The 15,651-nt window shown below is 36.0% G+C and overlaps 1 protein-coding gene across 1 annotated transcript in view; it reads right to left on the bottom strand.

The window, feature by feature from the left end:
* Positions 1-15,651, bottom strand: part of nrxn3a (neurexin 3a) — a 376,344-nt gene that overhangs the window by 14,791 nt on the left and 345,902 nt on the right. Inside the window, 1 exon segment of the mRNA XM_048190779.1 lies at positions 476-560. Within this exon segment, the coding sequence (XP_048046736.1) occupies positions 476-560 (85 nt within the window).

A 15,651-nucleotide genomic window follows, 5' to 3' on the forward strand; every position in this document is an offset into this window, starting at 1 on the left:
GTATCATGTGCCAAAATGCAGTCCACTATCACATGGCAGAAAAATCTCAGTATGATACATTTTGAAGCATCAATGCAGAGAACATGTCACTTTTCTGTACTAATTTTGTACATGTGCTCTCATAATAGGCACTGGGGACAAAATTAGTAATCAGTGTGACCATGTTAACCACTTCGGAAAACCCCATGGCCAAGTGTAGCTCATAAGAAAAGTTTGGGTGAATGATTTTTAATATTAGCTCTGATTCAAGGCTACTGAATGGATTAAGCATTTGAAATGCATGCCTGTTTCTTTTTTGTTTAGATTATTTCTCAAGATATCCTACTATATGATTATCTCTGTATTGGTGTACATGGGTTGGATTGGACAGGAAGTTACACTTTTTCTATCCATGGGGGGAGGCGATGCTTTGAGGATCTGATCCTCAGTTGCAAATGAAAGGCCACCACATAGAGGCAAGCAAAATTCAACTGACCTAGCCCACCTGCATGTCCTTCGCACTCAGCAAAGTCCTCGTCGTCACTGGAGCATTCGGCCGAAGAGCCCATGTCATCCGTGGTCTATAATACGGTGAAAACACACAAACAGGAGAACAGACAAACAAAAGAGAAACTTGAATGCATTGGATTGTACCACCATAATGTAAAATAGCCTTGTCAGATAATGTTTCGAATTTACACTGTAGGTCCAGACACATTCATCTGCACTGATTTTGAAGGAAAATCTGTGGTGCATTCTTAAAAATAAATGGCTTTTTCACAGCAATGCCATTGAAGAACCATTTTGGTTCCCCAAAGAAGCTTTCAGTAAACAGTTCTTTCCTAGTGTTAAAATCATTTTAAAAATCTAAAGAATCCTTTTTACTATAAAGAACCTTTTGTGGAATGGAAAGGTACAATCTCAAACTCCATTGTTTCCTCCTTCTTGTGTAAATCTCATTTGTTTAAAAGACCTCCGAAGAACAGGCGAATCTCAACATAACACCGACTGTTACGTAACAGTCGGGATCATTAATATGTACGCCCCCAATATTTGCATATGCCAGCTCATGTTCAAGGCATTACACAAGGGCAGCCAGTATTAACTTCTGGATCTGTGCACAGCTGAATCATCAGACTAGGTAAGCAAGCAAGGACAATAGCGAAAAATGGCAGATGGAGCGATAATAACTGACATGATCCATGATTACATGATATTTTTAGTGATATTTGTGAATTGTCTTTATAAATGTTTCGTTAGCATGTTGCTAATGTACTGTTAAATGTGGTTAAAGTTACCATCGTTTCTTACTGTATTCAAGGAGACGAAAGCCGTCACTATTTTATTTTTAAACACTTGCAGTCTGTATAATGCATAAATACAACTTCATTCTTTATAAATCTCTCCAACAGTGTGTAATGTTAGCTTTAGCCATGAAGCATAGCCTCAAACTCATTTAGAATCAAATGTAAACATCCAAATAAATACTATACTCACATGATCCGACGCATGTATGCAGTATGCATGACGAACATCTTGTAAAGATCCATTTGAGGGTTATATTAGCTGTGTGAACTTTGTAAATGCACTGTTTTATAGTCGAGAGCTCCGGGGGCGGGGAGGGCGAGATTTAAAGGGGCCGCAGCCTGAATCGGTGCATAGTTAATGATGCCCCAAAATATGCAGTTAAAAAAATTAATTAAAAAAACTCTATGGAGTATTTTGAGCTGAAACTTCACAGACACATTCAGGGGACACCTTAGACTTATATTACATCTTGTAAAAACTGGTTCTAGGGCACCTTTAATGTATGTTAAAGGTTCTTCATGGAACCATCGATGCCAATAAAGAAACTGTGTGCATGGATTCAAATATGATTAAATGTTGATCTAAATATGAAAACTGCTGTTAAATGTTAAAAATATATAAACCAAAACAAAATGGTATGTGTACATCCAACAAAACTGTTTGACCAAAAACATCCAATAAGGCATTCAAAAAAAGAACAAAAGGATCTGACTCTCAAACTCTATTTAAATAGTAGACAAACAGAGTTTTGACCCTTTTGGACTACCTGACGAAGACTGAAAGTGTCTATTAAATGATTAGTTCACTTTAAAATGAAAATTACCTCAAGCTTTACTCACCCTCAAGCCATCCTAGGTGTATATGACTTTCTTCTTTCTGATGAACACAATCGGAGTTATATTGATAAATATCCTGATGTTTTATAATGGACCAACGAGTATAAAGCTCAAGAAAGTGCATGCATCCATTATAAATGTACTCCACTTGGCTCCAGGGGGTTAATAATGGCCTTCTGTAGCAAGGTTATGAAGTTAAATATCTAGCTTCTGCCAGACCACCTGCCGTATTCAACCTACGAAGAAACTGGAAAACTCAGAGTCGCAGTTTAAAACGCTACGTCCTATGCAGTATGGCGGAAGCTAGATATTTTACACTATAACTTGTTAAATATGGATATTTTACTTTCACATCTTCATCGCTTCGCTTCAGAAGGCCTTTATTAACCCGTGTGGAGTACGTTTATAATGGATGGATGCACTTTATTGAGCTTCATACTCGTTGGTCCTGTTCACTGCCATTATAAAGCTTGGATGTGTCAGGATTTTTATTCATATAACTCCGATTGTGTTCATCAGAAGAAAGTCATATACACCTAGGATGGCTTGAGGGGTAATTTTCATTTTAAAGTGAACTAATCCTTTAAAAAAGAGTTTGAAAAATATATTAATTAAAACAAATCTTTAAAATATAAGAAATGAGTAAATAAGTAGGTAAATAAATAATACACAAGGGTGAAATAATAACAGGATTTTCATTTTGGGAGAACAATTAACTGGAACTGAGAGTACCACAGTCTTATTAGCAGCCGAAAGGATAATCAAATTATCCGCAATATTTAATAAATGAATATGCAATGAGTCTGAGATTTAGGGAATTTTATAAATGACAGAACTTTGAGCAGCTCTGCAGGAACAGATTCCACGTAAGCCTGCTTATAAGTCAGTGTCATCATTTCACCGTCAATAAACATTAATTCACTGGTGACAGACATTGAATGAGTTTGCTGAGCTCATCTTGGGTGTTAATTCCAAACTTTTATTTTGAAAAACTGCTCACGTCAAACATTTATACGAGTCACCTCCATCTCGCCCTTTCGAGAGTCCGCATGGATTTCCCATCACTGTATATCACCGCCGTCGAGAGGAGAGGACCAAACACACAGCGGCACTCTGAGATTATCTGTGTGTCTCCGATGTCTCTCGCTCTGATTTATCCCCAGCGCTCTCCCTTACTCATGCCAACCGCCGCGGTGAGCTCGTTTTTCACACCCTCTGCTTGGCATGTCTTTATTAGGAGCAGATTAGAATGTGGGGCAAAATAAGTACTGTCGTAGACCAGGTTTATGAAATTTTAAATAACACAGGGAGCAATGGAAAGCGCTCTCCTACGTGAAAGTGCAGGGTCATAAATATGATTTGGGTTGACGGAATAATAAAATGTTTTCCCTCTATATTCATGGTGGACCTGAGCAAAGATTTGAGCAGCGTTTGGTATGAAAATAGTGCAAAAATACATTCGAATGCACATTAGGCCGAGCAGAGGTGCCGCTTCACATCGGCGGGGTGTGGAATATCGCTCTATGTGAATATAAAATTATTCATTGAATTTATATTTAGTGTGGCAAACAACTCATCTCCGTGGCTGAAAGGGGAGGAGGATATCACAGATGCAGAAAGCAATGAGAATCGTAATTGACTGATTGCGGAGAAAATGTGAAATTATCTCAGGTTTCCCTCTTGAATGACAGCAAAAAAAAACAGCATTTAATCTCATCAATTGCTCCGAACTGAATGCACAGTTTATATTGGTTATATATAATAACAAAAAACGTTACTGACACAATGGCCGTCTTGAATGTGTATGTCTGTGAATACGAGCTTTTTGTAGACTAATGCACAGGTACGTACAGATCCTGGAATCAGTTAGAAGCACTGAATATCTCAGAAGCCGTTCATCATATCCTCTTTCACGATAATACAAGCTCAGCGCTGATACAGGCGAGGAATGCAGAGGAGAGCTGCTGCATTATGCCATTTTATACTCGTATATTGATACTTTTGTTGGGAATGAGAAAATGGCCTAATCCACATATTAACAATGTGAGAATATGTTTCCATGGCATATAAGCCTTTAACGTTCATCTGTGCTGAATAGTCTAATCTTTTCCCCTCCCTCTCTCACGCCCAGCCTGACAGTGACGGAAACTTAATATTGAACTCCTGAAAGATTAGCTTGTTTCTTCACTCTTCTCAAAGCTGAGAGTGTAATGCTTCATGGTGTCCGACAGATAAGCAAATCCGGTTAAATCCGTTCAATTTATTTTCAGTCTTAAGGAAATGACACATTATTTAAAGAACAATGTATTTTGGCCATAATAATAATAATTAAAAAGAACAATAATTATCTGTTTACTGATTTTTTTTTTTAAAACATTACCTCAGTAAAGTCTGATAGAGCTTTTGTTGCCACTAAATTATTTGAAGCAAAATGTGTCCATAAGCCATATGAATACAACAACCAAAACTTGGCATCTAAATTGAATAGACATTAAAAATGGTTAATGCTATCATTAATAATTTACAGTGTTTGATTTCGGTTAGTTTTCTACAATAAATAACTCTGGATCCAGAAACAAAACCAGTTGAAACAACTAATTGTCATTCATGTGGTGATCAAGGGGACAAAAGTTCAGCAGGTTATACTATTGTGTACCTGAAAATTAGGTCGTTTGTCACATTTAATTTTCATATCCTGTGTTTTCTGAAGTTTTATGTCCACTGAAAAGTTGGGGAAAGACATTTCAGTTATATCGATCAACTTCTGTGTAAGCAAAAGTACGACTGTACTGTATCTCTCACTGCCTCACTTCTGTTCATGTCAGATTAAATATGGTTTCTGCTTTGACTAAACCTCTGTATGAGGACTACATAGCTTTAGATGACAGGGCTCCTTTGGACCTATTATTCGTCTGGCCTGGTGAAAATGAGCAGCTCTGCTGTGTATTGAGTTTTAGTGAGCTGTCTGTTGGCCTGCTGAGGCAAGGAGTGAAATCTGATTATTCTACCTTGACAAGGTAAAGGTCATTATAGACAGGTTTGTATTTTCACCCTTGAGCTTCAATAATACTCTGTGAATCCACAGAAATCAGAATGGACTGACTGCAGCTAAGAGCAAACAGAGCATGTTTATATGAAGTAAAGTCAAGTAATATGAACCGAGATCTCTGTGTCAAAATGTTACGGAAACAATAGCTAAAAATATACAGTGGGATTCAACATCAAATTGAAACCATAAATATTTGAAGGTTTATATTTTATGACATAAAATGAATAAGAAATATTTAATGTCAACATGTGGGCATCATGGTACAAACGGTACAAACCTTTCACTCAAATTGTAGTTAATGTAAGTTAAAATGCTAACAATATAAATACAAGTCAATGTAAAACAGAAGCATTTTCACTTGCTGTCTTACATTTTTGGACCCCATTGTATAGATACATAGTGGATTTAACATTTAAAGCTCTCATTGTATATACAGACTTTTTTTCTTTTCCTCTGCCAGGTTTAGAGAGAGAGAGAGAGAGAGAGAGCTTAAAGCTCTGCGGTTCTGATCTTTGATTCTTGTGGACAGCACCCCCTCTGAGATAAACACATTGTGACTGTTACAAAGACTGGATTGTATCAAAAGCTGGCTAGTCTGCAGGAATAAAACATATCCCTGGATTGTTACTATTTTATTAAAGAGTAAAGCGATGTGAAAAGCTGTTCACACAGTAAGTGGCTTGAAACCAGACTATAAAATTAGGAGGACAGGAATAGGGGTAATATCAGTGTACACTGTAAAAAAAATCCCAGTAAAATTTACGGTAAAAAACCGGCAGCTGTGGTTGCCAGAATTTTACCGTAAAAAATACGGTAGCAACGTAAAAAAAAAATCTGTTAAATTTACGGTAAAATAACATATTTCATTAACTGATATTAATGTTAATTTACCAACCTAATGAAGTACTAATATCTGTTTTGCACCTTTATAATACACTGACAATCACCAAACACAGTGGTGATAAGAGTCACATGATTAATCAAAGTTCATCACAAGCAGCTTTTCCACAATCTGAGAAGAACAACACTAACATATATAGAAGGTGCACACAGTGTCATTCACACACACACTAAACACCATCATGGTAACACACATGACATTTTAAAAATGCAATAAACATTAATTTAACAACATTAGGTGTAACATAAAACCCTAATGTACATAACTGATTAGAAAAAAATGAGAAAAACTAAGAAGAAACAGTTATTTCAACAAAAATATATCAAATGTGAAGTGTCACGCAGGGAATTGTGGGAATGTCAATTTACGGTTTTTCACTGTAAATTTTACAATGAATTGTTATTTTCACTTCCAAAAACTGTGAATTTAACGGTATGTTACCGTAAAATTACATTAAATGTACCGTTAAATCTATTACAGTTATCCACTGTATATAGTATGGGAACTTTCTGTAAACCAATTAACAGTTTTTCACCACAGCATTTTTACAGTCTTTTACTGTTAAAATCACGGTCATTTTTTACATAGAGCCACTCTGTTTCTGAATTACAAATTCTCTAATGACCAAATCACTTTTGGAATGACATCTAAAGCTACTCAAATCCTAATGTAAAATCTTAAAATAAATCATTTTGTCTTCCCTATAAAGTATATCCATATAGTATAATGAAAACACAAATAAATAGCACATAAATTTCAAATCATATTTTCTCAAATTCTAGGTGCAAAGTTCAAAGTGGGATTCCCAAAGGTGGAATTTCCTCATTTTAACACTATAAATTTAGTTTAGAAGGTAATTTAAACTAATTTAATAATTGGTGATCTTTACAACGGAACTGAATCAACAATTAATGGACTTTTTTCTTTTTAGAGCTGCTTTAAAGTGAAAATTAACTCTGCTTGCATCATTAAATGATTTTCCTGTTATCACTGTAAAGCTGCTTTGAAAATCTGTATTGTATAAAGTGCTATAGAAATAAAGGTGACTTGATTTAAAAAGCCTATAGACAGTGGGCAGGTCCAAACAGTATTGCTAACTATGCTAACTAAAATTATTAAAAATCTAAATCAGTAACAAAATCACTAACATTTAAACTAAAATTAAAATGAAAACTGAAAATATAAAAAAAATAAAAGCTAAAAAAATAATTAATAAGTACTATTAATAATGTCACGGTTCATTTTCATGGACTTTTAGTTTGCTATTTTCAGTCACATGTGTTTCCTTTGTCTAGTTTCCCGTCACTTATGAGTTGTCATGGTTACTGATATAAAAAGTTCTCTTAGTTCAGCTGTGTCTCCTTGTTAAAGGGTTAGTTCAACCCAAAAATGAAAATAATGTCAATTTATTATTCACCCTCATGTCGTTCTACACCCGTAAGACCTTCGTTCATCTTCAGAACACAAATTAAATTTTTTGGATTAAATCCGATGGCTCAGTGAGGCCTGCATAGACAGCAATGGTATTTCCTCTCTCAAGATCCATAAAGGTACTAAAAACATATTTAAATCGGTTCATGTGAGTACAGTGGCTCAATATTAATATTATAAAGGGAAGAGAATATTTTTTGTGCGGCAAAAAAACAAAATAACGACTTTTTAACAATATCTAGTGATGGCCAATTTCATAACACTGCTTCTTGAAGCTTCGGAGCTTTACGAATGAAATCAGTGGATCAGAGCGCCAAAGTCATGTGATTTCAGCAGTTTGGCGGTTTGATTCGCGATCCGAATCACTGATTTGACTCAAAAGATTCATAATGCTCTGAAACAGTGTTTTGAAATCGGCCATCACTAGATATTGTTAAAAAGTCATTTTTGGTTTTTTTTGGCGCACCTAAAATATTCTCGTCGCTTTATAATATTCAGATTGAACCACTGTACCAGGTGTGTCTCATACTTCCTGAAAAGTGAAGCTGCGGGCTCGTTGATCGCCCCCTGGTGGCTGGATGCAGTACAGGTCATAAACCCCGCCCTCTCAATGCAGTCGAATGAGACTTCAGTAAAAACTTAAAAATAAATTCTGCTTCAAAGAAAACCTTCTGAAAGATGGTTTTGGTCATTTAATGTAGTTGTTATCAAGCTGATATATATTCAATTGTTCGTTTTTGTGATAATTTAGATTTTAGCTAGCAATTTGGTGCTATAGAAACGGGGCATGTCATCATGATTCGCAGATGATTGACAGCTTGTCTGAGGACTGTCGGAGCTTCGAGGGGAGATTGAAGATGTATAACTAACTATTAATTTTCGATTTCTTTGTTATTTAACACCAACAAAATGAGTTTTTCAGCAGTAAACTGTACTAACCGACCTACAGGATCTGACGGATCACTGAACTTTTTTCTGTGTTATTAGTTAAGATAACACACCTAATGTTAACCATGTCGGGAAAAAGCAGGTGATCGTTATCTGGCAGTTGCTTATTATTTTTATGGGTATAAAATAATAATTAGCAGGACAAAACTAATGATAGCCTACTCTAATTACAGCAATCGACCTCCTGTAACGTTAGTTGAACTTGATTTAAAATGGCAGGGCCGTTTTTTAGAGTTTAGAGTTGTTTCTAGTGGCATATTATATTGAGTTTATCTACTGAATTTGCAGTTTCAAAAATATTATTGCTCTAGAAACAGAATAGCCTATTATTTTATAGGCAGAATTTTAAATTGTGTATAATTTTTATAGTCTATCTAAAATACATGAATGATGACGCAGTCGTCTGGGCGGAAGTTTGATACCGCGACTCCGCCTCCGGGCTCCACTGACGATTCCTTCTGCGCATGCCCAGGCTCCAAACTTTTTTTTTTTGACGTATTGCGTAACGTGTCAGCGCCCATTCGTCGGCCCATTTTGGCTTCAGTTCATTACAATGGAAGGAAGCGTTGTCCATCTTTTTTTACAGTCTATGCACTGTACTCACATGAACTGATTTAGATATGTTTTTAGTATCTTTATGGATCTTGAGAGAGGAAGTACCATTGCTGTCTATGCAGGCCTCACTGAGCCATCGGATTTAATCAAAAATATCTTAATTTGTGTTCCGAAGATGAACGAAGGTCTTACGGGTGTAGAACAACATGAGGGTGAGTAATAAATGACATTATTTTCATTTTTGGGTGAACTAACCCTTTAACCTTCTTTGTACCACTACTTTTGGTTCCTTTGGTTCCTCTGTTCATTGTCGGTTATGGTTTGTGTTACATGCACTCTGGAAGGCCTTGTGAATTTTCTGAGTTTGTTTTATTATTCAGTACCCTCGTATCTGAACCTTTTGACTCTTCTTCATCTTTGGACTTTTAAAGTTGTGACAAATAGTATATTCATAATACTAAACTAACACTGGTTCAAAAATAGAGATAATTTGGCAGATCGGACATTTCAACATTCTTAAAAATAAACAACAAATAAAGAGTGACAATAAAAATAAATAGAAAAGTCCTTGTAATTGAAGAATCACCCATCAATATAAAAATCACAGCCCTGGCAAATGTGGCATGGCTTGGCAAATTCCAGGCCACTTCCTACACAGTGCCCAGCAGTCTGATTACATTCTTTGCCTACTTATGGCAGAATACCCTTGCAGCTGCAGGCCGAGATGGTATTTTGGGCCTGTGACATTGTGGATGTTGGTTAGCATTCAACTCTTTGCCTCGAGGCTTGCTCTGCCTATGCAAATCTGCTTAATCAATGCAGGATATTTACCATGGCTCTGCTCAAAGATAACTGACAGCCTGGGTGAGCCGATCCAGTGTCCTGCTGGGTACAGAAAGCAGGAGGGAACTACAGAGCAGAAGAGGCCAGCATCTCAATTCAAATTTGGTTATTCTGGAAACCCTACGGATGTTTATAAAAAAACAAGATATGGTCTTTTCGGGAATGTGATTACACAGGGTCTACTCAAAGCCTTCTAATATCAAAAATGCTTTGCATCAAAGGACAAACGGGGCGTAAACGGATAGGGAATAATTTGAAAAGCTGTCTATCAGTGCACAAACCGAACAAAGCTCTCTACTGCTCATGTGCATGCAAGATTTCATTTGAGGTGACTGATGTCCTTGAAAAATGTGGCTTATTCGCTCTACATATATTTACTATAAATAGGCGGAGCTATTGACAGGCGTGTTGGGTGAAGACTTGATAGGAAGAGCTGATATCACATTATGTGGCTGTATAGGCAACTTCAGCTGCGTGGAAGAATAAATGGATTCAACAGTCACCGCTGACAGTAAGGGCACAAAAATTGCCACAGAACTCTTTTCCTTGCCATTCGCATCTCAAAATATAGCAAGAATGTGACCAATTAAATCTAAAACAGCATGCTCATTTTGAATTCAACAAAGAATGCTATATATTTTGACTCAAACACCCTTGTTTTTAACATACTTAGCAAAATGGCACTACTAGCAGGATTTGGGAAAAAGAACTCTTTAAGAGCTAAAAGGGGTCACACGCCAAATTCATTGCACTTTTCTTCACCTTAAATTGCTGTGCTGACAGCCTTGCATGAATTAGTGACTTAATACGAAGCATTTTTTGTAAGTATAAACATTTCTGAGGTGTAAAAGCTTAATAGTCTCAGCGCTTGATGAAAAGCTTCACAAATTTAGTGCTGCTGACCCCCAGACCCCCAAATTACCTATTTCTATTGATTCATTTCATTCCATTTGGCTTGTCTCGCAGGGTGATTTAATTGAGGTCAGAGAGCAGCTTGTGAACAATACAGGACATTTCATTATTAACATCGAAAGAAGTGCAGTATGAACACACAGGACAGACTTAAATACATTAACACTGAAAGCTTATTATCAAGTAATGTACAGCCCAGCTAAACCTGCCATCTTTACTGAGTGCTAAACTGTTTAAAATTGTTAAAATGTGTCAAATATTTAAAAATAAATACAGAGTGAAAAAGAGTTCTCTCATACACATGACTGGTATCAAAATGTTTAATGCTGAAAAATCAGAATTTTTTTTTTTTTAATGATTGCGGAGCCTGTATACAAAATCTGCGAGAATACAGCAAAGTTGAAAAGCACATAGCAGTGGATCAGCGTATCCTTTGCCAAAAGCCTGTGCATGTAAATCCTGTAGATATAGGAGCAAGCGTGTGATTTACGGTCCAAACAGAAGGCAGATCTTTCATTTCACAGGAGCCCCTCAGTTCTAATCGATTATACAGCACCAAGGAAAGTGCTGACACTGGAATAATCTATGAGATTTAGGAAGTTCCTCTTGTCTCGTTTTTATGCCGCTTTTTGATTTAAGATGTGGTATGGTCAACATGTTTGATCCCGAGATTTAGCATGGATGACTGGGAACCGAGATATGTCACAATCAGTGAAAACAAAAGTAATTCTGTCACAATCACTGGGAAATTAACTTATTCTGATGTCAAAATCAGTGGGAACAGAACTAATTCTGATGTCACAATTAGTGGGATAAGAACTCATTCTGATGTTACAATCAGTGGGAACAGAACTAATTCTAATGTCACAATCAGTGGGAACAGAACTAATTCTGATGTCACAATTAGTGGGAACAGAACTAATTCTGATGTCACAATTAGTGGGATACAGAACTAATTCTGATGTCACAATTAGTGGGAACAGAACTAATTCTGATGTCACAATTAGTGGGATAAGAACTAATTCTGATGTCACAATCAGTGGGAACAGAACTAATTCTGATGTTACAATCAGTGGGAACAGAACTAATTCTGATGTCACAATCAGTGGGAACAGAACTAATTCTGATGTCACAATCAGTGGGAACAGAACTAATTCTGATGTCACAATTAGTGGGATAAGAACTAATTCTGATGTCACAATCAGTGGGAACAGAACTAATTCTGATGTCACAATTAGTGGGATAAGAACTAATTCTGATGTCACAATCAGTGGGAAAAGAACTAATTCTGATGTCACAATTAGTGGGATAAGAACTAATTCTGATGTCACAATCAGTGGGAAAAGAACTAATTCTGATGTTACAATCAGTGGGAACAGAACTAATTCTGATGTCACAATTAGTGGGAACAGAACTAATTCTGATGTCACAATTAGTGGGATAAGAACAGTGGGGACAGAACTAATTCTGATGTCACAATTAGTGGGATAAGAACTAATTCTGATGTCACAATCAGTGGGGACAGAACTAATTCTGATGTCAAAATTAGTGGGAAAAGAACTAATTCTGATGTCACAATTAGTGGGAACAAAACTAATTCTGATGTCACAATTAGTGGGATAAGAACTAATTCTGATGTCACAATCAGTAGGAAAAGAATTAATTCTGATGTCACAATCAGTAGGAAAATAATTAATTCTGATGTCACAACCAGTGGGAACAGAACTAATTCTGATGTCACAATCAGTGGGAACAGAACTAATTCTGATGTCACAATTAGTGGGATAAGAACTAATTCTGATGTTACAATCAGTGGGAACAGAACTAATTCTGATGTCACAATTAGTGGGATAAGAACTAATTCTGATGTCACAATCAGTGGGAAAAGAACTAATTCTGATGTTACAATCAGTGGGAACAGAACTAATTCTGATGTCACAATTAGTGGGAACAGAACTAATTCTGATGTCACAATCAGTGGGGACAGAACTAATTCTGATGTCACAATTAGTGGGATAAGAACTAATTCTGATGTCACAATCAGTGGGGACAGAACTAATTCTGATGTCACAATTAGTGGGAAAAGAACTAATTCTGATGTCACAATTAGTGGGAACAAAACTAATTCTGATGTCACAATTAGTGGGATAAGAACTAATTCTGATGTCACAATCAGTAGGAAAAGAATTAATTCTGATGTCACAATCAGTAGGAAAATAATTAATTCTGATGTCACAACCAGTGGGAACAGAACTAATTCAGATGTCACAATTAGTGGGATAAGAACTAATTCTGATGTCACAATCAGTAGGAAAAGAACTAATTCTGATGTCACAATCAGTAGGAAAAGAATTAATTCTGATGTCACAATCAGTAGGAAAAGAACTCATTCTGATGTCACAACCAGTGGGAACAGAACTAATTCAGATGTCACAATCGGTGGGAACAGAACTAATTCTGATTTCATAATCAGTGGGAACAGAACTAATTCAGATGTCACAATCGGTGGGAACAGAACTAATTCTGATTTCATAATCAGTGGGAACAGAACTAATTCTGATGTCACAATTAGTGGGATAAGAACTAATTCTGATGTCACAATCAGTAGGAAAAGAACTAATTCTGATGTCACAATCAGTAGGAAAAGAACTAATTCTGATGTCACAATCAGTAGGAAAAGAACTCATTCTGATGTCACAACCAGTGGGAACAGAACTAATTCAGATGTCACAATCGGTGGGAACAGAACTAATTCTGATTTCATAATCAGTGGGAACAGAACTAATTCAGATGTCACAATCGGTGGGAACAGAACTAATTCTGATTTCATAATCAGTGGGAACAGAACTAATTCTGATGTCACAATTAGCGGGAACAAAACTAATTTTGATGTCATAATCACTGAGAACAGAGCTAATGATCAAAGCTAATGCTGATGTTATAATATTGAGCTGAAGGAAACATTTTTCCATCTAAAAAATAAAATAGTCTCTAAATGCAAAACATTGTAGAGAAAGTCTAATTGTTTTGGTTTAACAACATTTGAATCACACCAGTGGTGTCAAAAGTATTCACATTCAATACTCAAGTAGAAGTATAGATACTAGGGTTTAAAAATACTTCTGTAGAAGTTGAAGTATCAACTCAAGCTTTTTACTCAAGTAAAAGTGTAAAAGTACTGGTTTCAAAACTACTTAAAGTATAAAAGTAAAAGTAATGTAAGGAAAAAAAATGCCATTAAGGACAAAAGCTTAGGCCGCGCCACAGGGGTCTATTGTGCACTCCACCTCCTCAAAATGTCATCAATAACCTTTATTGGAATGTAAATGTACAGTACAGTCCAAAAGTTTGGAACCACTAAGATTTTTAATGTTTTTAAAAGAAGTTTCGTCTGCTCACCAAGACTACATTTATTTAATTAAAAATACAGTAAAAAACAGTAATATTGTGAAATATTATTACAATTTAAAATAACTGTTTTCTATTTGAATATATTTCACAAAGTAATTTATTCCTGTGATGCAAAGCTGAATTTTCAGCATCATTACTCCAGTCTTCAGTGTCACATGATCCTTCAGAAATCATTCTAATATGATGATTTGCTGCTCAAGAAACATTTAATGTGTACAATTGTACAAAATATTTGTGTACAATATTTTTTTTCAGGATTATTTGATGAATAGAAAGTTCAAAAGAACACTGTTTATCTGAAATCTAATCTTTTGTAACATTATAAATGTCTTTACTGATACTTTTGATTGATTTAATGCATCCTTGCTGAATAAAAGTATTCATTTCTTTAATTTCTTTTCAAAAAATAAAAATAAAAATTCTTACTGACCCCAAACTTTTGAACGGTAGTGTATAATGTTACAGAAGCTTTGTATTTCAGATAAATGCTGTTCTTTTGAACTTTCTATTCATCAAGGAATCCTGAAAGAAAAAAAGTACACAACTGTTTTCAACATTGAAAATAATCATAAATGTTTATTGAGCAGCAAATCAGCATATTAGAATGATTTCTGAAGGATCATGTGACACTGAAGACTGGAGTAATGATGCTGAAAATTCAGCTTTGCATCACAGGAATAAATTACTTTGTCAAATATATTTAAATAGTACACAGTTATTTTAAATTGTAATAATATTTCACAATATTACTGTTTTTTACTGTATTTTTAATTAAATAAATGTAGCCTTGGTGAGCAGATGAAACTTCTTTTAAAAACATTAAAAATCTTAGTGGTTCCAAACTTTTGGACTGTACTGTACATCCAAACTTAACTGCAGGAATCTGTGAGGGCAGCGGACAAGAAAAATGTGGGTAGTTTTGGTGTACCCAGGGCAGGCTTAGTAACAATCAGGGCTTGACATTAACACCCGCCAACCTGCCAAATGTGGGTAGTTTTCAGCTGTTTCAGTTCACACCGCACTCGTCTGTTGGAGTTTGTTGGATAGGTGTGATAACCCTGTTGGCATTGGTCGGAGTCTATTTTTACCAGACTGAACATGTTTAATCGGCGTTTGTTTGGTCGTCTGAGCATCCAACAAACGGCAACAAACTCTCGGTGCGTTCGTTTGGTCGTCTGAGCATCCAACAAACGGCAACAAACTCTCGGTGCGTTCCAAACGGCATATATCGCCCTCTGAAGAGCACTTCGGAGTGAAAACAATCATGGCCGCCAATATTGAAGGGTTGTTCCAAACCGAAGTGCTCAAAACTGGCCACTTTAAAGGGCCCTTCGGAATGAAGGATTTCGAAGGATACAACTGATGGACACTTTGGGCCCCCATGATCCTTTGCACAGGGAAGTTGTTTGACGTCACAGAATGGGTACAGGAGGCTCGGAGTTCGATTTTATCTATAAATGTATGTATAGTATTTTTCT

The sequence above is a fragment of the Megalobrama amblycephala genome, linkage group LG5, assembly GCF_018812025.1.
Source record: "Megalobrama amblycephala isolate DHTTF-2021 linkage group LG5, ASM1881202v1, whole genome shotgun sequence".
NCBI lineage: Eukaryota > Metazoa > Chordata > Actinopteri > Cypriniformes > Xenocyprididae > Megalobrama > Megalobrama amblycephala.